Below are 19,768 nucleotides of genomic sequence, written 5' to 3'. Positions count from 1 at the left end.
GGTCTCTCCAGCCCTTTGGCGCAACAAGAGCCCAAGTGGCTCACAACCTCGCTCCAGAGACCAAACAGGACTCGTTCCCTTTTCTCGGTGTTCCCCCTCATTATACTTTCTTTCATTAGTTGATCATTGCCGTCTTTCTTGTCCTTTAAACTTCCGACTATTTCAACCTTCGTTTACAGTTCCTCAGGATTATATTAGAGTCTCACAACATGACACCGAGCATGCAGCCACCGCCTCTGGGTGTAATCCATTCTTGGCCAGCTCCAAACTATGTTAACCCCAAAACGAGGGGCAGTGCTAGTGTTATCCTCAATATCGTTCTCTCCGCACTGTTGCTATTTTTCATTGGCTTTCGAATCTTCACTCGAACCTCTCTGAGAAGCTCTTTTGGGGCCAATGATGTTTTATTTTACTTGCTCTAGCATGTGGTCCCCCCTTTCTAACATTGGAACTTTTATCTCACTGACTCTATGTTTGGATAGATACCGGCATCATCCTTATTAGTCATAAGCGTTCTTGCGGACGTTAAATTCCTTCAGGTACGCCCTGTGTATGACATACCCGTTAGCCGTGTTGTCACCGGTCTCAAAATGGTATTGGCTACGGAGGTCGTCTTTGCCGCGGCTTGCATACGCTCTCGAGGCTATCCATGCTTGTGTTGGTGCGGAGAATGCTATCAAGTGCCACCCTGTTTTGGCGCAGAATCACATGCCTAGCCATCAGCATTTGTGCCAGAAGGGCAGTGTGTTCAGCCTTACGGTGATCTTTTAGTGCAGGTGAGAGAGTCATACTGGGCGCTCGTACCTGCGTTACCGTGCTTGTTAACCTGACTTCATCCTCCCAAATCTAGACCACCGCAAGACTATTGGAAAATTACGAAGGTTCCAGATTCCAATTACATTAACCAGACTTGGTCTCTTTTCGTTATAGGAGTCACCAATACTCTGACTGACTTGATTGTTGTCCTTCTCCCGATCCGAATCGTTTGGACTTTGCAACTACCAGCTAGACAGGTAATCATTGTCATTCTTCTATTCAGCCTTGGTTTTATGTCTTGCATCGCTGGGGTAATCCGGACGTATTTCATGTCTAGGGCCATTAAGCAGTATGATCAGACATGGAATTCGTTTTCAGTCTGGATTACAAGTGCCGTAGAATTATACATTGGAAGGGTGTGTTCTAACCATGAATGGTAGACCTTTCCTCCTTTCTTCCTATTTGCAAAATAACTAACCAAACCGGATTTGTGCCTCGATCCTGGCGACTAAGCCGTTCTTCACAAGCTATCTTCCCCAAATTTTCAGCCCATTGGCTACTGTGCGCTCTCATATATTCCAAGGTTCTCGACAGCGAACACAACAGCGCTCAACTCATACTGTCGTTATTTCTACCAATCACTATGGCCAGGAGATGCTTACGTTTGATCTTAAAGCGCTTGGGGCTGGGAGATCAGGCGCAACATCAATGGTAAGCAGGGCCGGTAGCAGAGGGGATAGCGATGAGGATTGGATTCGTATAACCTCGACCGTTGGATTTGCCAAGGAGGAGCGATAATGAAGCCATATGTGGATTACATGCTATGGTACTTGAAAGTCGCATTCTCGTTTGGGAATCTTGCTCTGCTTATAGCATGATCGGTATGATCGCACTTGGTGTCTACACGGAGTGCAAATTTGTATGGTAATATTCTTAGCTGAATCGTGAGCCACTTTGGACTTCCAAAATGCGCGTGTCTACGGGAAATATGAACCCTGGTTGAAAACCCCGATATCTGCGCAAGTGACTTCTGGTCCCCAATGTCTTGGCACATGCAAGCCACAATTAAAACGGCTTTCCAAACAGCACATAAGACGTTACAAAGGCACTATTTTCAAGGAATAATAAGAGACGAGACTGTTCCAAAATCTGGTACTTGACCATTGCCCAGTAGAAATGCTTCAAAATAGACGTATCCATTTCTGCAAGCTTGAAACGTCTGTGTCTTTCTTGGTCCTGCACTGAACACCCCTTTTCGAGGTAACAATGGACCCGACCAAGCGTTGTATCAAGCATCCTTGTCCCCCAGATCCCGCACAACTCCAGCCACTTCCATACCTTGAGCCCAATGCCAAGGCCCCAATGGAGTGGGCCATCAATGTCATTGACCGACAGGCATATCTCCTGATATCAAGCCCTCAGCCAAACTCTTAAACTTCCCACCAGGAGCCGACCCCATTCCGATAAACCAGAACAGTGAAAGGAGATGGATCAGGGTTCAATCTTCGCCGTCAATCACCCCAATTCCATCCAGCGTTTTCTCATTGTAGCCAACGGATATTTTGTCTGATGTCTTCCATCTGCTCTTAGCTCTCCCCATCTCGCTCCACCAGCGTAATCTTCGGGACCACAGCTTCCAAAGCATCTTTATCCTTCTGACTAGGTTCGAATCCTAGCTTCTTCTCCGCGGTGTCTGATATGTAGAGGCCAACTGCGCCCCATGCGAGAAAAGCTAGCCCGACTCCGATGCGAGTTTTTTGGGGGAGGTTGCGGAAGCTTCTTGGGGTATGTTAGCGGACTGTGAAGCTGCCACGGAGGTAGATGGCTCTGGAGCACAACCTACTGGAAGAGAGACATTGTGGGTCGATTTGCTGTTGTGGAGGAAGTGGCGAGAATGATGGTCGTTGGGAAAGCTCCGAGGCGAGTGGTCGCCCCTTGCCCTTCGCCCTTTGGAGCCCCGCTATCGACGACAGCCCTACATTCTTCACCCGTAGTAGATGTCTCGTTTCAGCTTTCAGCCTCACCCACAAGCAGACAAGTGTTTAAGTAAAAGAAAGTTCTAGTAAGTCTGTCATTCTCCTCGCAGTTGCTCTCATTTCGACGCCTTCACTACAAAAATGGGGGAAGAAGCTCATCACCCCTCAGTTTCCGGCCGGGTTGAGGAACAGCTGAATGCTACCGCTATTGAGGTTATTGAGCGTCATTTGGTACCTCGTCCAAGAATTCGAAGAGAAAAACCATCGAGTATAAAAGTGCTCGGTCCGAATTCGATCTTAGACAGCGCTTCAGCCTCCGAGCCTGCTGAACACGAAATCTGGAAATGGTGGACAGGGCTGAGCTTGAAGGATATTTATGAAAACTCTCATAACCGCCTTCCCAAGAAACTCCAAGTTTTCTCACTTATGGAGCATCTTCCCATTGAACTTCGTCGAGCCGTTATTCGACACGCCGACATTCCGTCCCTCAAATCTCTAAGACTCACGTCTAAAGCCTGGGCAGATCTTGGGGAGGAATATTTAATCTCGTCGGTCTTCACTTCACTACCACACTGCCCCGATATCCCTCGACTTCAGGCTCTCTCGCAACATCCAAGTTTCAAGCATAGGGTTCGAAGTCTAATTCTCAATCACGGAGAACTTAATGAATATCATGCTCGTCACAACACCTACTTCTTGCAGTACATGCGAGAACCGGAGTCCCGTCTGGAGGCGCAAACCTCTGCTTGGGGCATTTACGCTCAGCTCAAAGAAGACAAGGAGCGTTACCTTCCAACATCATGTGAAACAAATACACTCACAACAATCTTCGGCAGGCTACCGAATCTAAGGAGTATCGAAGTAACGCTTACAACCTGTCCCTTCGAAGAGGAGAGGCACCCCGAACTCCTGAAGGATATCTGGCGAATCCCCTCGAGCCGTCTCCTTCCTCGGGTTGCGACTACAGAACGCTTTACCAATGTTCTCACAGCCATATCCTCGAACGTCTCGACCATCCGCATCAAGAATCTCTCCCACGACCGCTTACCCTTCGAATTCTTCGCCCAGAAGGCAATCGTGAACTCCCTTCTCTCAACAGCCTTCCAATCTCTCACGACGTTGAAGTTGGCTATTGATTACAGCGACATGCCAAATAACCTGCATTCTCCTCAGGCATTCCAAAACCTATCTCACTGTCTCCGAGCTGCTGCGTCACTTCAGCGTCTAGATTTTGCATTCGAGGGAAGGAAGAAAATCGACATCTCACCACTCTTATCCTTGTTCAGGGAAGCGGGCCATCGATTCTCGAGTCTGGTAGAACTGACATTAAAGGGGATCGTCAGCACGGAGATGGAGCTGGGGGATTTTCTCACGGCGCAGGAGAGCTTGAAGATCTTGCAACTTGGTGGACTAGGCGTCAGAGCGCCACACCAACCTTCGAATGGAGGGTTGCATTTAAAAGAAGGCAGCTTCAGGGGACTCTTTGGTCGGCTAAGGACTGAGCTGGATTTAAAAGAGCTTAGGATCCAAGGAGATCTAGTGGCGGTAGAGAGCGGGGAACGTTGGGTCTTGGACCATGCTGAACTTGAGGAGAGACTGCGGGAGTATGTCATAGATTAATTTTCAATCGTTCTTTTCTTCTTTCCGTTAAGTATCATCAGATAGTTCGGCTTCAATCCCAAATCGAAGGAACTCTCCAACGGGATCCAATTGAAATAGTCCACGTTGACTTGGAAGATGGAGAATTTGGGATGCCTTTTCTGGCCACCACGAGACATGACACATTAAATGTGGGAATCTAAAATTCATCCATTTTTCGTTCAGTGTCTAATATATGCAAAGTCTAAGCCATAACAGAGGAAGCAAGTCGGGTGCTCCCTTAAAATAATTTGTCATCAACATCAACAACAGCATCGAATGCGAAGCCAGCCCAGTCTATAATGCAAGTTCATCGTCATCACCTCATCGCCACGTCCAGGCTCTCATCTCATATTGCCATAAAAACACACCGGCTCGTGCAATAACCCCAGCAATTTGACCGTCCTTCGCCATCAAATGCAATATGTACCATCAGGGGAAAGGGTAAAACTTTTAATTTCGTTCAAGTACCGGTCATCGACAAGGGTCGAGACAGGTAGGTCGAAAATAGTTGAAAGTAAGAACGCCGATGCAATGCTGCCTCGAAGGCAAAAGTCCTCTAAAAAAAAAAAAGTGCCACCCAAATCAAGTCTAAGCCGCCCCGATGCTTGTATGAACGCCCGGAACCGGAGAATCGATTTGCTTGTTGATCGGTCTGAAAAGCTGCGCCATGTCTAAAGTCAAGTCCGTCGCACCGTAGTCACTGCCAATGTCACTGACACTGCCGAGCTCCTCGCCCCGCTTCGCGCTATCTGAAACAACCCAGGATTTGACCGACTTCAAGAGATTAATGACCTGTGCAAACCGCTGGTCTGGAGCGATTTTCCAGTCCATCGAGTGATTGTTCTTCATAAGGTATTTTGCAAGCCAATAGAAATGCACAGCATCCCGACAGAAGCCGAAACGATGATAGCGCATGGATGATGGCGGATACTGAGCTGCCATATCCTCATCCCAAGCTTTCTTCCACTTATCAAATGCACTGTTGATACTTCTCAAAAGCGATGATTGGCTGGATGCTTCAATGACAGGTGTCGCTCTCCCACTGGTGCTTGCACTATGGAGACCGCTGCTGGTAGGGTCTACGCGTTGTACCCAGTCGTGTTGGTTGATCGGGGTGCTTGTACCACTAGAAGGGAATGACAGGTTCTGGGGATTAAGCTGATCAGATTCCTGGAGACTCATCTGGCGTAGAGCTGTCCACAGCTCAATATGCAACGCATGTACCAAGATAAACTTCGAATAAAGATTGGTTGTTCCCGGTTGAAGGTCCCAAACATTGTGCATCAAGGCATTCAAAGCAGAGTGCATTTCGGGTTGCTTCGGGCGGCGACTGCCTTCAGGGTTCCTCGAGCGAGCTACGACCGGACCATGGAGACCAAGCGCCTCAGCACATTCAGCAGAGGTTGCGGCATCCCAAGCAGCATCATCCGCAGGTAGTGGAAGTCGAATTTCGTCCTTTTCAAATTGTGGCGTCATGTTGAAGTACAATGATAATGCAATGTCCTCAAGAAATATAGAAAGCATAAGTCTCGAACGCTTCTCTTGCTCAACCCAAGCATTCCAATCAAAGCTTGCGGCGTTGAAGTTCTCGACCGTAGCATTCGGCTGGTGCAAGACGCTGAATGGCGAACTTGTCATCGGTTTCGTCAGGCCAGCCCTTCTCGCAATCTCAGCAACCAAAGGAAATTCGCGGCGCGCCTTCTCACGTTGAAGGGGAGTACCATGCCACGTAAACAATACTTGCATCATGAATATAGCGGTTATCTGCTCTAGGTCTGACTTGCTTGAGCCAATCGTACTTGAACCAATGGTTTCGTCACCAAAGCCACTGTCCCTGGTTTGCTCTCGTGATACTATGGAATAAATTGGCGAATTGCGCTCTATGACAGACTTGGCGAGTTCCATCATCTCGCGTACTTGTGTTGATGCCATGCGCGAAGAATACACTGCACCAATGCAAATCATAGCGAGAAGCAGACCGTCGAAAGCTTCGGCAATCCTAAAGGTAGGTATATGGAGAATGGGGAAGTGACCTTGAAAACTGGTGAAGTGTTCTAAAAAGTGCTTGATGTTGTCTGCCGACAAATAGGTTCGAATGTCGTTGCTGCGACCAATAATTTGCTCGCTTGGAAAGCAGAAGTAAATAAGTCTGCTGGAGATTTCTTCCAGTGGGTCATTCTGAAGGTTCCAGGAAGGAATGCTTGACGAGGTAGCGATGCCAGGATAAATGCCAGAGAAGATGACGTGGGCGGAGTTGGTGATGGAGGGCTCGGTTTTGATGGATACGTGAGAATTGGTGATGCTTGGATTATATGCGCTCATGAAGCCATCTGGACCGCTGGGTTGAAACATTTGAGACCAAGAGTCCTGTCCAGAGGCGGAGTGTGACTGGACACTCGAGCTGTTGCCGTGAGAGACGTATTCATAGCCCTGACCCTGACCATATGAGTGACCATTCTGTCCGTGGGGTAGATTGAACGCGAGTGAAGGATTCATACCAGTGCCGGGCATGGGACTCCCTCCTAATGCTCCACCATAGCTCTGATCAAAACTAGCACGGTTCGAGGTTCCTGAGCCAAGCCCAGCCATGCCTCTCCCATCTCTTCCATCTCCTGCGCTGAGGCGTTTCAAGCTGTTAGATCGAGAGAGTGCGTCCTGAGCTTGTTGGTCGGTCAAGCCAGAAGCAGCATCTGGAAGCTCTCCATTGGGAACAACTCCAAAAACATTTGACATTCCGTTCACACCCATGAGATCGTTCTCATTTGACATGGAGTTGGAGCTTTTGTGAGGACCAGGGTGCGATTTCTTCAAATGAGCTTGAGCGTGAGACAGATGGCTAGCACCAGTTGGGTTGCCACGACGAATGGAGCATTTTTGGAAATGGCGCTTCAAGATGTCGCTCCTGGAGAAAGTGTCACGGCAAAGTACACACATGTACGGTCGATCTCCAGTGTCTGTTCGAGGTTAGATCTGCTCAACAGAGGGAAAACATTCAAGCTTACGTCGAAGAAGGTGGCGCTTCAAATGCTTTGCATGTAAATAAGTCTTGGTGCAGTGAGGACAAGGAAATTTTCCATCGGCATCTTTGGCAGGTATCAAAGCATTCTTGCCAGTCCCAGTTCCTGTCTGCGACACTGCCGGACGTCCTGGAGCACTCGGCAAGATACCTCTGCGGCCCTGAGAGCCCACAACATGGGTTGGTGGTTCCATATCTGGCATTTGCGAAAGCATGTTATTTTGGCCATATTGCTGCATCCCTCCCTGCATATGCTGCAATCCATTTGGTGGCATTGGTCTCAAAGGTTGAATCATCCGGGAAGCTGGAGCTGGAGCAATGGGTTGAGGGTAGGACATGGCTGTTGGTGCTTGAGACGTCATTGGGCGTGAGGTTGGGTAGCCTTGGTTTTGTTGCGGGTAGCTGTTGCCAGCCATCATCGGATAGTTGCGTTGTCCTCCGAGCTGCTGCGGAAAATTGCCCATGTTATTGGCAGATCCGGGAGTATTTGGTGTAGCAGGTGTCCTTGGTGTGTGAGGGGCGCTTCCATTATACATCATGGCATGCTGAGAGCCCTGGAGGGGGGGTAACGTATGTTGTGGGTGGCTCGAGCCTTGCTGAAGTTGATGAGGCGAGACGCCTGGCAATGAGTACGGAGAATTGTTGTTGCTCAAACCGTTTTGATGGTATTGAGAAGGGTCCATAATAGGGAAGGTCGAAAGGTGGTGGAAGTTGTGTCTGAGGAAAGCATCCGATCTGGGCTTGCGTCACGGATCTGACCAAAAACAGGTGCGGCCCAAACTTCAACTCCACTCAGTTCCCCTGCCGCAGCCCACTCAAACTCTTCTTTGTGTTTTTGTTTTGTTTTTTTTTGTTTTGTTTGTCAATAATTGCAAAGGTTCAAATCACAAACACCAGCAGTCCTCAAGGGAGTATCTGGGCTGGTGTGGTAGTATCGAGGCTCGGCCGCAGACCGGATCGACCCCTCGGTACTATCGAGCCGATGTCCGATACCAGTCGACGACGGTCGCGCCTGCTGTTTCTTTGTGGTGGAAGAGAGGGTTCGCGGTGGAGTTGAGGCTGAACAGAGTTGTTGATGGAGGTAGAAGAAAGTGGATCCCACGAGGGCTTTATCCGTCCCAGTGGTGCAAAGGTGGGCGGCTGGAATAAACGCGGTAGGTGGGGACTTTCTCTGCGAGAAGGCGTTGATCCACTCGGTCGTTCGAACAAACACCTCGAACGCAACGGCCGTGACTAGGACTTGATGCCCGATTCTTTGCAATCGTGTGCGGAGGGACAATTGGCTGCTAACTCGGCGAGACGGCCGTGGCGGGCATGCGAAAGGTTCGTTGAAGGAAGAAGAAGTCTTCCAGCAAGAAAAAGTTGAAGGACAGAGGAGAAAAGGTTGGACGAATATTGCAGGCGCCGCTTTAAGTTTTGGCGTAGGCGTGGGAGGCGAGGGCAGGGGTGCAGATGGGCAGGGAAGGTACTACTTCTACTATCCCCCCCCCAGTCCAAAGCGCCATCACGAGATTAGTAACGCCACCCCAAAACCTCGTTTATATCCCCAACATAGGAAACCTCAGGTGCTTTAGAGAGTCTCTATTCGCTATCGACCCTTGATAGGGCCCGTGCAGGCGTGGTGTTATCAATATCGTGATCGCGTTTTGGACTAGGGGGGGGATAGTAATGGGGAGGGAGAATGCGAAGGCCGAGGGAGGGCAGGCGCACCGCACGCAAAAACACGCAACACACGCAACGCAGTTGCGCACCGTTTGCTTGCTGCTTGCTGGGATGGTATGGGATAGGATGGGATGGGATGGGATGGGATGGTTTGGCCAGCAACGATTATTCTCTGAATCTCTGGGGAGCTTTGAATCAAGGTCCCAGACTGCCCCCGCTCTGGCTCCTGCTGCAACTATTTACCGAGCTTCCTGCGAAGGCGATATACGATTCGCTTGTCACTTAACGGGAATCAAGATTCATCATCATTATTAATTACTCTTCTGCTGGAGGACACGCCTCGTTGAGTCGTTGACTCGCCCATGTGGACCAGACTGTTGTTGACCGTACCCAAGGCGCGCTGCTTGACGGCTTCTTCCTCGTCAATTATTGCTAACATTTTTTGGCTAGCTCTCCCTTTGCCTCTCTGCTAAGTCTGCTTGCTTGCAGCACCAAGTCCTGCCCGTACTAGCTCTTGCAAGTCGTTCGGTGACGCCAGCGTTTGGGGGCCACGACGGTTCTGCGAGTCTTCGAGCACACTGCCAACAACCCAGCGAGAACAGCAGCATTGAAACATTCCAGAATCCCAGAGGCCCAGAATCTCCGAATCCCCGAATCCCAGTCGGCCGTTGCTCCAACCCAACACCACACGCGCAAAACCGCCTGCTACGTGGGCTTTGCGAGGCCAGGGAAACCACCATTGATTCACGCCGCCTGGCACGACGTCCATGCCGCCAAGTCCGATATCAGAAGAGTGAAACCGAGAGTGGCCGTACGATGTATGCGCGGAGGGTGGTGATGACAGCAGTAGTCCCGAAGAGGATACTTGCACCGCCATTGAACATCGATCATTGCGCTGATTTGGCTGGCGAGTCGCGGGTCGCGAGTCGCGACCGCTGCCCGTCCTCGCCGTCCACTTGTTTCTCGTTTACTGCTTTATGGCTTGAACCACATCGCAACCGAAACGCGACGGCAATGTTTTAATCCCCCCCTCGACGCCGCGATCTCACACCCCAGTCCGCACGAGGCTGTCGTGGATTGTCGCTCCGGGGGGGCATGATCGACTGTTCCATTACGAATAGATGTGCAAGAGATTCGGCATCCACGGGGCCTGGCAGTGGCAGTGGCAAGCATCCGCGACGTCGAAGAGCCCTCTGGGAGCCTTTTGGACCTTTTGGACCTTTTGAAGCTTTGTTCGCTGCGTGCAATTTCGAGTGCCGCCCTCAGCAGCTGATGACGATTCATCAATCGGCAGGTATGCCGAGGAGCCGTGCTCCTGATGCTCTGATGCTCTGGTGCCCTGATGCCCTGATGCCCTGATGCCCTGATGCCCTGATGCCCTGATGCCCTGATGCCCTGATGCCCTGATGCCCTGATGCCCTGATGCCCTGATGCCCTGATGCCCTGATGCCCTGATGCCCTGATGCCCTGATGCCCTGATGCCCTGATGCCCTGATGCCCTGATGCCCTGATGCCCTGATGCTCCTGATGCTCCTGATGCTCTGGCGCTCTGGTGCTACTGTAGCGGGGTCTGGATCTTTGCGGTCTAGCTGGAGAAAGCGCGCGAGTCATCTCGATTTCTCGAAAATCGGCAGCGCTGGTCGAAGAGAGCCCCCTGCGCGTTGCAGCTGAACATGCCCCGATGACGGCCTTCATTTTCTCTCTCTCGCACGCGCTCGCTCTCTCTCTCCCTCTCCGTCTCCGTCTCTCTCTCTCCCCCTCTCCCCCTCTCCCCCTCGTGGCAAGATGAATGACTCAGGAAGCAGCAGAGGGAAAGGAAGCACTTACTCGAGATCGAGCGGCTTGCACGGTCGGTGGCTGGCCGCTGGCGTCGTCTTATCGAGGCGGCCAAGGGTCGAAGCAGCGCCATTCACGCCACCCCCAGCGCGATTAGGGCACCGGAACCGGCCTGGACGATCAGCCCAGAAGGCGTGCCTAGGCACAGTACAGTCCAGTACAGACTGTACCGACTATACAGTAAGTATTGGTACATTTGGTATTTTACAGGCTGACTTCAGCGCTGGGTCCCTGGGTCTGACCGAGCCAAGCTCTTCCAAGAATCCAACCAGCGCGTCGATACCTCCGTACGGGCCATGCATGGCCTGAGCTCCTACAGTAGCAATACTATCAAAACCGTATTTGCCAGATTGCTCCATTATTTAATGTTCAGCCTCCGTAGCTTGACAGCAGAGACAAAGTTTATGCTAGTCATGCCGATAACCCACTCTGAACCTTCCTCCGCCCGACGACCCTGCCTCAAAAAGCTTCTCTTCGCCTTCTTCACGTTCTTGTCCATCGCCATCTCCGTCGCCGTGGCCATCGCCATCGCCATCGCCATCGCCGCTTCAACTGCACCGTTGAGACTCTGGTCATGGCGTGCATATGGCTGGCGCTAATTTCCTGACCCCCCGATCTTTTACCGAGCGCCGTCCGCGATTGTTAATCATAAATCATGATCATTATTCCTGCCCTTCGTCTTATTGCCAGCCCATTTCCGGAGGGCCGCGCAACATGCCAGGTTCCAACCCCTAATGGGCCGATCAGAGAGCTCTTGTCCTACTTGGGCATATAATTCTTGGCTCTCATTTCAATAATAAGCAACTGAGGCTTCTCTGCTCTCCGGACGTGACGCCCGTGCATGCGAAGGCCATCTCAACTCGGCTTGCCACAAACACTGACTGCTCCGAGAAGGTCGCCGTGGCTCGTCTCAACCTTCACACGTCAGGAAATATAGCGCAGATCACTCAGAGTAGTAGAGAATCAAAGGCTACCAAATTGACTGATCAGGAAGCGCTCCACAATTCCATTGTTGCTGTCAAAAACATGCCAAGACCCGGGGCGCTTCTCAATCTGGATCCTCGATCGATGTTTCTGGGCTGGACAGAGCTCCCAAGGGAAGCCCACGAGGATGGCTATTGGTGTATCTCATTCGTCAATCGTGAGACCCATCGAATCAAGGCTGGCCGCTCCGCAAGAACCTGGCAGGGGGCTTCAAACACCTCGATCAACCGTCTCCTCCGTTCACTGGAGTCTGCGACCCTCAGATCAAAAGCCTCGTCACCCCGTGACATGCTCAACTTGTGCAGGGGAATATGCAGGGTCTTCGCGTGTTGACACCGCAAGGGCCGGCCTGTCAACCAAAACATGGTCCGCAGGGATGTTGACTTGCTCTCGGAGCTGCGGTATCCAAAAGCGTATGGTTTTGTTTTTTTGGGAGGCGCGCGGTTTCCGCTTTCTTGGGATCTTGCGACGACAGCCAAAAGTTTACAGCAGCACCAGTTTGTCCACTCCCGGCGCGAGTCATGCATCATCGCCGCCGCAAAAAGTGGGCTTCGAGGGGCATTACTGTATGGCGGGATTGAGGGCAAGGTCGTTGGCCATCATCTGAAACTTTGTGCCGTGATATCAGTCAGCCAGCCCTTAAGGTACGGTAAATCCAACATTGAGCCGTGGCTTTGCATGTCCAGACGACTCGCGATGAATATGGCAAGCATGAGGTCCTTGCTTGGTCAGGATGGCAGATAGGCTAGACGATCTTGAAGTCAATCGGCGAAGCCTTACAGGATATTCTGCGTGGGGTAATGTGAAAGACAGCCAACTTGTGGATGGTCCCGGCGCAATCAGCATTTCTAGGGCCGGACTGAGAGACTCGCATACTTCTTTCCAAGATTATTTCCTAAATCTCCATTTTCAACAGTCCCCCTTTGGTTCGACTATTCAATTTCTCGCGCCTTAGAAGCAGCAGTGCAATGCCCCAAGGACTTCTCTCAATGATATATTGTAAATTAGCTAGTATGGGAGCATCCGAACTTAAAAATTTTCAAATTTCAAATTGATCTAAAGTTTCTGTTCGTCTCCAATCTTCACCTCAGCGAAATCGTCTTTCTTTTTTTCCTGCTGGATTCAGAATGCGTTCATTCTGGCTTTAGTCTCTTTCGCGGTTCTTGCTACTGTCAGAACATATCTCTTTGGCTGCGTATCTTCTGAGACCGTTGCACATTGCGCAGCCAGTTGACTCTGTGGTATGCTCCTGACACTGGAGAGATCTTTTGTTTCTTGGACAGTGGGGGTTGTGAGCACTACCCAAGATGACAGTGCCAGGCTGCCCCTTACAGTCAAGCTGCTCACTCTCCAAGTTCCAATGACGGAACGGCACCCTCGACCACTTATGTTTCTCCTACACACCTTGTGCCATCGGCGGCCATGTTCACAGGCTTTCAGCCAACGCAAGCATTCTTACAATGAACCACCTCAGCAGTCAGCGTTTCTAGCCATGGCAGCTCGATCTCCACTAGCCTCGCCGCTTCTAGAACCGTAACTTCTACCGAGTCGTCCAGCTCGTCCAGCTCTTCTTGCCCGACAAGGCCATCAAGTTCCTTCGGCTTCGCAGCGCCTTCTCCAATCGCCAATGCTGGTGCTCTCAATTCGGTCAATGTTCGAAGCCACGGTATCGTTGGAGCGGCCGCTGTCGGAGTCGCGTTCATTCTGTAATCAATCCGACAATAAGGCCGTGATGTCTTCGATAAATCCGATGACGGTAAAGGCGGCCTGAGCTGTATCGAGTTTGACCAGCAAACAGATCACGGCTGGTTTTCCTGCAGCTTGGCCACTGGTGGCAATCCGGATAGCCCAAAGCAGAAAGAAGAACAGCCAGCGAATTGCCGTCTTTTGCCAATTGGCCATTGGTGGAAAATCCTCTTTTTATGGCCGACTCGGCATAAAGGACGTTGCACAGAAGAAGAGATTTTCACATCGGATTTGATTCATACTGTAGAGCGAACAAGCGAAATCTTCATTTTATGAACATGGATTTCAGGTCTGTGGTGTGACATCGGCGACGTTGATGAGAGTGACATTCCTGTTGGGGCAGGGCGGCAACGAAAATTTGATGCGGTCCAATAGTTGCACTTTGACTTCTCCGATGGGAACGACACGGAAGCATTGAGCAACCATCCGTTCAGCTTATCCTGAACCGTAAGATATGCTTCCTTTCAGATCTCGAGGAGAGTCCTCCTCCTGTGCGACACGCCCAAAACGTCGCGAGGAGGGGCGGCTCGAACGTTCATTGGTAATAAGTTGGCGATCTCCCCCAAGGTAGTTGGCCTGCGCGAAGCATGTGGAAGGCATCGGATGCAGATGTGCAACAGAATTTGGTGAGTTCATGGCACTGGACCATGGTGGACTTTGATGCGTTGTCATCATGTGAGCTTCCACAGCATGTGTTGGAAGTCAGGTGGAATAGCGGGTTTGATAGACTGAAGCTCCGGAGAACTACGGTGGCCCGAACTGTCCAATCCCATGCAGCCGGAAATATTTCCATATTGACGAGGCTCGAATATCAAACTCCGCGCATCAGAGTTGAGTGCTTCAATTCACAATGTCGACATCAATTGCTATGCGGCCTGTTGCAAGGAGGCTTCTAAAGCCTACCAGAGCCCAGCATATTCCCCCAGCGTTCCTCCTACCCTCCCTGCTAGCCCCTATTCAGCAAAAAAGCTCCTTCTCCAGCACGACCTTCAACCTCTACCCACGAGACAACAATCGCGAACGAGGAGTATCAACCGCACGACGGACCGGTCTCCGACAACCTCTCTCTGTATCCAAAACGCCTCTACCCAAACCAGTCCTCGACCCCTCGAAACGCTCCAGAGTAGAAGTGGATGAGGATCATGGATTATGGGATTTTTTTCACAGCAAGGAGAAGCCGATGAATACTCCAGAGGAGGACTTTGAACATGGGAGGCCTTGGTGTGTAGAAGAGCTGCGGGGGAAGAGTTGGGAAGATTTGCATGCGCTGTGGTGGATTTGTTGCAAGGAGCGGAATAGAATTGCTACGGAGGCATTTGAGAGGAAGAGGCTAGAGGCTGGCTATGGAGATTCTGAAAGCGAGAGAAGAGATATCACTGTGAGCTCTATCACTGGATCAGAGCAAGCCGGGTACTGATTACGTGGTTTAGGTGCGACGGACACAACGAGCTATCAAGCAGGTCCTGACGGAGAGGTATTATTCCTGGCAAGATGCGGAAGCTATTGCAAAGAATGACCCAGAGGTCGATCTATCTGGAGAGGGTCCTCCATACAACCCTACCGATTTCGTTGAGAAATATGTGCCAGAGGAGGAAGTTTCCCTGGAATCGGGTGTCAAGCCGGAGCAAGATATACCGCTGGACCCTGAGGTGAAGCCAGAGCAGAAGTATTCACCAACTCTGTAGAGGCATCAGACATGCATGATCGGTGGACATTGGGAACATAGACTTGTACGATTGGAGTGATAAGGAGGTCATTTGGGTGGTTTGTGTGTGTGAGAAATCATACATTTATGACAGCTACGATGCTGGAATATACAGCTGTAAAGGGACTTGTATCACAATGTTGCGTGGAAATACCAAAACACTCCATGCGTATGATATGTCGTTGAAGTCTGTGATTTTAATACAAATTTCGGTGGCATAAACATTCCGAGACAGTTGAAGCGGTCAACCTCTCTAACCGAGACCAATCATCCCTGATAGCATCTCAAGCAACGAGACGCAACTTTAGCTTGCATTCACCGATAATTGCCAAATTTGAGTTGCTCTTTCCTACGTCTCCCTGACTTACTATCTCCAGTTGACGTCGCTATGGATGAGATAGCCCCCGAATACGATGTCGTCGTCCTTGGAACCGGTAGGAATGACCCCGCATGAGGGGCATCAGCATAGCTAACAACAAGCAGGTCTCACTGAATGCGTGCTCTCGGGGTATGCAGGAATCAAGAGAAAGTTCGAGTCCAAGGTTCTGACAAGCTGTATAGTGTGCTGAGTGTGAAGGGCAAGAAAGTCTTGCACATTGACCGCAATGATCACTACGGAGGGTACGGTTTCACACCTGCCAATCCCCCGAGCCCTGCTAACAAGACACAGTGAAGCAGCTTCAGTCAATATCGAAGCTGTCCGTACTACCCGAAACATATGCGTACCTTTTCTGACCGCTGCTAGCTCTTCAAAAAGTACGGCAACTATAACAAGGGGGAGGAACCATGGAAGAAGTACGGCCGCGTCAACGACTGGAACATCGACCTCGTCCCCAAGCTCTTGATGTCCTCCGGCGAACTGACGAACATCCTCGTTTCCACCGATGTTACAAGATACCTAGAGTTCAGGCAGGTGGCAGGAAGCTATGTCCAACAATACTCGGGGGCCAAGGCAGCTGTGGCCAAGGTGCCTTCAGATGCTGGAGAGGCTCTGCGTTCGTCCTTGATGGGCATATTTGAGAAGAGGAGAATGAAGAGCTTCATCGAGTGGATTGGCACATTCAACGAAGCTGATTCTGCCAGCCATAAGGGTACATACCTTCAAGTTTGCGCGCGGTTCCTGGCTAACCCAAATAGGACTCAACATCAACACATGCACAATGAAGGACGTTTATGACAAATTCGGGCTTGAGACTGGGACTCGGGACTTTATTGGTCATGCTATGGCTCTCTACCAAACCGATGATTACCTTACTGAGAAAGGACGCGCTCCAGAGGCCATTGAACGCATTCGACTCTATGGCAACTCCGTATCGAGATATGGAAAGTCCCCATACATCTACCCTCTTTACGGTCTTGGAGAACTCCCGCAAGGATTTGCTCGTCTGTCTGCTATCTACGGTGGAACTTACATGCTCAACACCAACATCGATGAAATCATCTACGAAGGTTCGAAGGCAGTTGGAATTAAGGCGACGATGCAAGATCGCGGTGGAGAGGAGCCCATGAAGTTCACAACAAAGTGCAAGAAGATTCTAGCTGATCCGTCTTACTTCCCGGGCAAGGTTCAAGTTACTGGACACGTTTTGAAAGCCATCTGCATTCTGAACCATCCTCTTGCTGGAACAGACAACAGCGACTCCTGCCAATTGATCATTCCCCAATCTCAGGTTGGACGTAATCACGGTAATTATCTCCTTCGGACATCTGTTAGCGGAACTAATGGGCTTAGATATCTACATCGCTGTCGTTTCAAGCGCCCACAGCGTTTGTCCCAAGGGTTATTACATTGCCATTGTGTCCACAATTGCCGAGACGACCGCAAATCACCATCTGGAGTTGGCACCAGGTTTTGAACGCCTCGGCAAGATCGAAGAGAAGTTCATGGTAAGCTCATCAACTTGCGTCAGCCTTGCAGATCAGCTGACATTCTCAGGGTCCCCCAATTCCATTGTACGAGCCTCTTGAGAGCGGTATGAACGACAATATCTTCATCTCCAAAAGCTATGACGCAACCAGCCACTTCGAGACCACAACAGATGACGTCAAGGATATCTACCGTCGGGCCGAGGGCCATGAGCTCGTTGTTGAGGGCTTGAGGGAGGGAACGAACTTGGTGGGTGATGACAACTGAGATGGGGGAGGTATACGTATATAGAAGCGGATGCGGTGAGCAAGTAGTTTGTTTAGCATTAGTGAGAATGAGCATCGAATTTTGAGCCGTGACTTCGTTTTACCTGATGCTTTTTTGACTGGTTTCTTATTTTGTATATACAGCACCTAGGTTCTTGCCGGTGCGCGCACCGCTCTCAATCCTGCAGAAGCCTCGGGATTGGCACTTTGGAAACGTCCTATAGAGAGCGGAGATGGGCTGCTATCTCTCTCGCGATCAGTCTTTAAGTGCAAGGGTTTTTGTTGTATTCTCCGGAGAGGAATTCCCGCCTCGTCTGAAGCTTTGGCACGAAATCGGAACCCGTAGTGGTGTTCACCCATTTGAGCTTTAGTAGTATACTTACTAAAGGTCCCTACCGAGTGTGAGCGTAAGCATCCAGATCTGTCAATCATGAAGAAGCAACAGAGACCAAGGTCAGAACCGAGGGTGAGACAGACCCATTGACTTCTCAACGGTCGCCCCAATATGGAGACTTATCGCTGGAGGTCTTTGGCTTAGCACGATGAATCGATGAAACGGACTAAACACGATGGGAGGATAGAGACGAAAAGAAGAGGATCTTGTTTTCCTTTCCATGTTTTCCTTTCCAATTCTTTGCGGAATGTCGGGGTTGACGGGTTTTTGAGGGCCTCGAATCAATCGAGCAAACCTTGGAGTTGGAAGCTTGAGAGGGTAGAGCGTGGAGGTTGCACAAGTATTGATTGTATGCTCGAGATCACGGGGGAGATTTTATGCTCTGTGTATTGGATGCCTCGGAATTCAAATGATCTTATTAGATTGAGATCGTTTTCAAGACTGGGAGGGAATCCATGTAATTGGGGGGGGGGGGGGTTTTCTCGTTGCACACCGCTTCAATATTCTACATATTCCGGTACATTGAGAGATTGTCCTTAAAGTCGAGCATGAATCGTGGGAGTGAAGTTTTTTGTTGTACATCGCAAAAGTTTCTGTGGAAATTTAGGCCCCAACTATCTTTCATCTGAGGATATGGGAGGAAAGCGATGCCAGGGAAATATATTCTATCGAGTATTTATAGAAGTTTCGATGCAAATTAATTTTCATCCGAGGATACAGGGGCAAAGTGAATATAGAAGTTCAGACGACAAGTGATCTTTCATCCGAAAATATAGGAAGAGTAAATACGAGGGAAAGGTATTTTACTACTGTGCGGTAAAGTTGAGACGACAAGTGACATTTCTCTGATGATATGGGAAGAGAGTAAATGCGAGGAAATGTGTTTTGTTGCACATCGCTTCAAAGTTCAGAGACTTTCTGGTACATTGGGAATGTTCTCGAAGTGGAGAGTGAAATCTCAGAACTCATAGATTTGAGTACGAGGAGAAGCGGCGAAGGAAGTCTGCAAACTTTGTATATCGACTTTAAGTCAGGACAGTAGTTTATTTGGCCAACTACCTTGGAGTCTGGGTTGTCCCGCCCTCCTCCTTTTTAAGCGAAAAGCCCCATTTTCTGGGCTGAACGAATGAAATGATACAGTAACAACCCGCAGAAGGGGTAGTACACCCCTTGTTATGGCGCTATGCTTATCGAAGACCCTTGCTGTGGCATCTCACATGTTGAGAGCTATGCATAGCTCTTCCTACCATTCCGCAATTACAGACGTCTACTCGAAGTGCCAGCTCCGAGGATGGCTTCCAATAGCTACACCTCTTCCATAGCTTCTCAAGCAAGAAGCACAGATGGGCCCGCATGGCCTTCACAAGCCAAAGACATCAAGGCAAGTGTCACAGTTATCACATGCGATTTGGAACAGCTTCTGCGATGCTTGTTCCCTTCGCTCTTCGAAAGAGCACGACAGCAGTTATGTAACGGGAGTTATCACTTCCCCTTCTGTCCAGTCTATCAGCAACCTGAGCTGTGAGTGATAATCGGCGTTGCATCAGAGCGGGCAGCAAGACCCAATCCGCAGGTTTTGCACGGCACCCGGCACCGTAATGTCGTGCCCCCTTCTCGTGCTCGTTCTCTCGCTCTCGCTCTTATCAAAAAACGTGGCATCATTCTAGGATTCTAGGATTCCTGTCGGCAGGCCGCAACGGCGCATCCGGGCCGGGGAAGATAAAACGAGGTCGATCCTTTGGTTGCACAGAAACGCCTATCTATGCCCATGCATCACGCGTATCATATCATATCAATCATATCATACCATATTATAGCATATCGTAGCATATCGTAGCATATCATATCAGGACACGGTCGCTGGCAGACAGGTGCCGTGCTGCAGCAATGCTGGAAGTGCGTCGGAGGTTGAGTGATAC

General features: G+C 50.2%; 9 protein-coding genes across 9 annotated transcripts; 4 read left to right on the top strand and 5 right to left on the bottom strand.

Moving 5' to 3' along the window:
* The first annotated feature begins 221 nt into the window (after window positions 1-221).
* On the top strand, window positions 222-1,521 carry K444DRAFT_709894 (uncharacterized protein). The gene is made up of 4 exons (XM_024888211.1): window positions 222-401; window positions 483-742; window positions 786-820; window positions 851-1,521. The coding sequence occupies exons 2-4, from the start codon at window positions 650-652 to the stop codon at window positions 1,194-1,196; spliced, it is 474 nt and encodes a 157-aa protein (XP_024727164.1). The 5' UTR covers window positions 222-401; window positions 483-649; the 3' UTR covers window positions 1,197-1,521.
* Window positions 1,522-2,266: 745 nt separating this feature from the next.
* Window positions 2,267-2,669, bottom strand: K444DRAFT_263524 (uncharacterized protein). The gene is made up of 2 exons (XM_024871426.1): window positions 2,600-2,669; window positions 2,267-2,535 (listed from the first exon to the last, which is right to left on the bottom strand). Exons 1-2 carry the CDS (start codon window positions 2,611-2,613, stop codon window positions 2,343-2,345), a joined length of 207 nt encoding a protein of 68 aa, XP_024727163.1. The 5' UTR covers window positions 2,614-2,669; the 3' UTR covers window positions 2,267-2,342.
* Window positions 2,670-2,685: 16 nt separating this feature from the next.
* Window positions 2,686-4,541, top strand: K444DRAFT_575653 (uncharacterized protein). The gene is made up of 2 exons (XM_024877483.1): window positions 2,686-2,818; window positions 2,902-4,541. The coding sequence occupies exon 2, from the start codon at window positions 3,159-3,161 to the stop codon at window positions 4,350-4,352; it is 1,194 nt and encodes a 397-aa protein (XP_024727162.1). The 5' UTR covers window positions 2,686-2,818; window positions 2,902-3,158; the 3' UTR covers window positions 4,353-4,541.
* Window positions 4,542-4,961: 420 nt separating this feature from the next.
* K444DRAFT_547820 (uncharacterized protein) lies at window positions 4,962-7,604 on the bottom strand (the record flags this gene model as incomplete). The annotated part of the gene is made up of 2 exons (XM_024876329.1): window positions 4,962-7,327; window positions 7,376-7,604. The coding sequence occupies 2 exons, from the start codon at window positions 7,602-7,604 to the stop codon at window positions 4,962-4,964; spliced, it is 2,595 nt and encodes an 864-aa protein (XP_024727161.1).
* A 1,827-nt stretch (window positions 7,605-9,431) lies between these two features.
* Window positions 9,432-9,928, bottom strand: K444DRAFT_709878 (uncharacterized protein; the record flags this gene model as incomplete). The annotated part of the gene is made up of 1 exon (XM_024888210.1): window positions 9,432-9,928. The coding sequence occupies one exon, from the start codon at window positions 9,926-9,928 to the stop codon at window positions 9,521-9,523; it is 408 nt and encodes a 135-aa protein (XP_024727160.1). The 3' UTR covers window positions 9,432-9,520.
* Window positions 9,683-10,960, bottom strand: K444DRAFT_263309 (uncharacterized protein). The gene has a single exon (XM_024871425.1). It carries the CDS (start codon window positions 10,744-10,746, stop codon window positions 10,027-10,029), a length of 720 nt encoding a protein of 239 aa, XP_024727159.1. The 5' UTR covers window positions 10,747-10,960; the 3' UTR covers window positions 9,683-10,026.
* A 2,033-nt stretch (window positions 10,961-12,993) lies between these two features.
* Window positions 12,994-13,574, bottom strand: K444DRAFT_637647 (uncharacterized protein; the record flags this gene model as incomplete). Its single annotated transcript, XM_024884154.1, has 2 exons — window positions 12,994-13,169; window positions 13,331-13,574. 2 exons carry the CDS (start codon window positions 13,572-13,574, stop codon window positions 12,994-12,996), a joined length of 420 nt encoding a protein of 139 aa, XP_024727158.1.
* Window positions 13,575-14,467: 893 nt separating this feature from the next.
* K444DRAFT_546623 (54S ribosomal protein L4, mitochondrial) lies at window positions 14,468-15,302 on the top strand (the record flags this gene model as incomplete). The annotated part of the gene is made up of 2 exons (XM_024876239.1): window positions 14,468-14,995; window positions 15,048-15,302. The coding sequence occupies 2 exons, from the start codon at window positions 14,468-14,470 to the stop codon at window positions 15,300-15,302; spliced, it is 783 nt and encodes a 260-aa protein (XP_024727157.1).
* Window positions 15,303-15,600: 298 nt separating this feature from the next.
* On the top strand, window positions 15,601-17,691 carry K444DRAFT_621621 (secretory pathway rab GDP dissociation inhibitor). The gene is made up of 8 exons (XM_024881941.1): window positions 15,601-15,756; window positions 15,806-15,830; window positions 15,884-15,943; window positions 15,993-16,020; window positions 16,068-16,413; window positions 16,460-17,008; window positions 17,055-17,209; window positions 17,259-17,691. Exons 1-8 carry the CDS (start codon window positions 15,711-15,713, stop codon window positions 17,454-17,456), a joined length of 1,407 nt encoding a protein of 468 aa, XP_024727156.1. The 5' UTR covers window positions 15,601-15,710; the 3' UTR covers window positions 17,457-17,691.
* Window positions 17,692-19,768: the final 2,077 nt, after the last annotated feature.

Source organism: Hyaloscypha bicolor, assembly GCF_002865645.1.
Source record: "Hyaloscypha bicolor E unplaced genomic scaffold K444scaffold_183, whole genome shotgun sequence".
NCBI lineage: Eukaryota > Fungi > Ascomycota > Leotiomycetes > Helotiales > Hyaloscyphaceae > Hyaloscypha > Hyaloscypha bicolor.
Note: the sequence above shows the minus strand (reverse complement) of the source record. Positions and strands in the feature narration are given on the sequence as shown.

Excerpts from the sequence above, each read along its gene's own strand:
- K444DRAFT_621621 (XM_024881941.1), top strand. The coding sequence starts at position 15,711 with ATGGATGAGATAGCCCCCGAATACGATGTCGTCGTCCTTGGAACCG. Across the intron at positions 15,944-15,992 it reads CGCAATGATCACTACGGAGG|TGAAGCAGCTTCAGTCAATA; the intron begins GTACGGTTTCAC and ends AACAAGACACAG. Across the intron at positions 16,414-16,459 it reads TGATTCTGCCAGCCATAAGG|GACTCAACATCAACACATGC; the intron begins GTACATACCTTC and ends TAACCCAAATAG.
- K444DRAFT_575653 (XM_024877483.1), top strand. The coding sequence starts at position 3,159 with ATGGAGCATCTTCCCATTGAACTTCGTCGAGCCGTTATTCGACACGCC.
- K444DRAFT_709894 (XM_024888211.1), top strand. The coding sequence starts at position 650 with ATGCTTGTGTTGGTGCGGAGAATGCTATCAAGTGCCACCCTGTTTTGG. Across the intron at positions 743-785 it reads GCATTTGTGCCAGAAGGGCA|TCATACTGGGCGCTCGTACC; the intron begins GTGTGTTCAGCC and ends CAGGTGAGAGAG. Across the intron at positions 821-850 it reads GTACCTGCGTTACCGTGCTT|ACCACCGCAAGACTATTGGA; the intron begins GTTAACCTGACT and ends TCCCAAATCTAG.
- K444DRAFT_263309 (XM_024871425.1), bottom strand. The coding sequence starts at position 10,746 with ATGAAGGCCGTCATCGGGGCATGTTCAGCTGCAACGCGCAGGGGGCTC.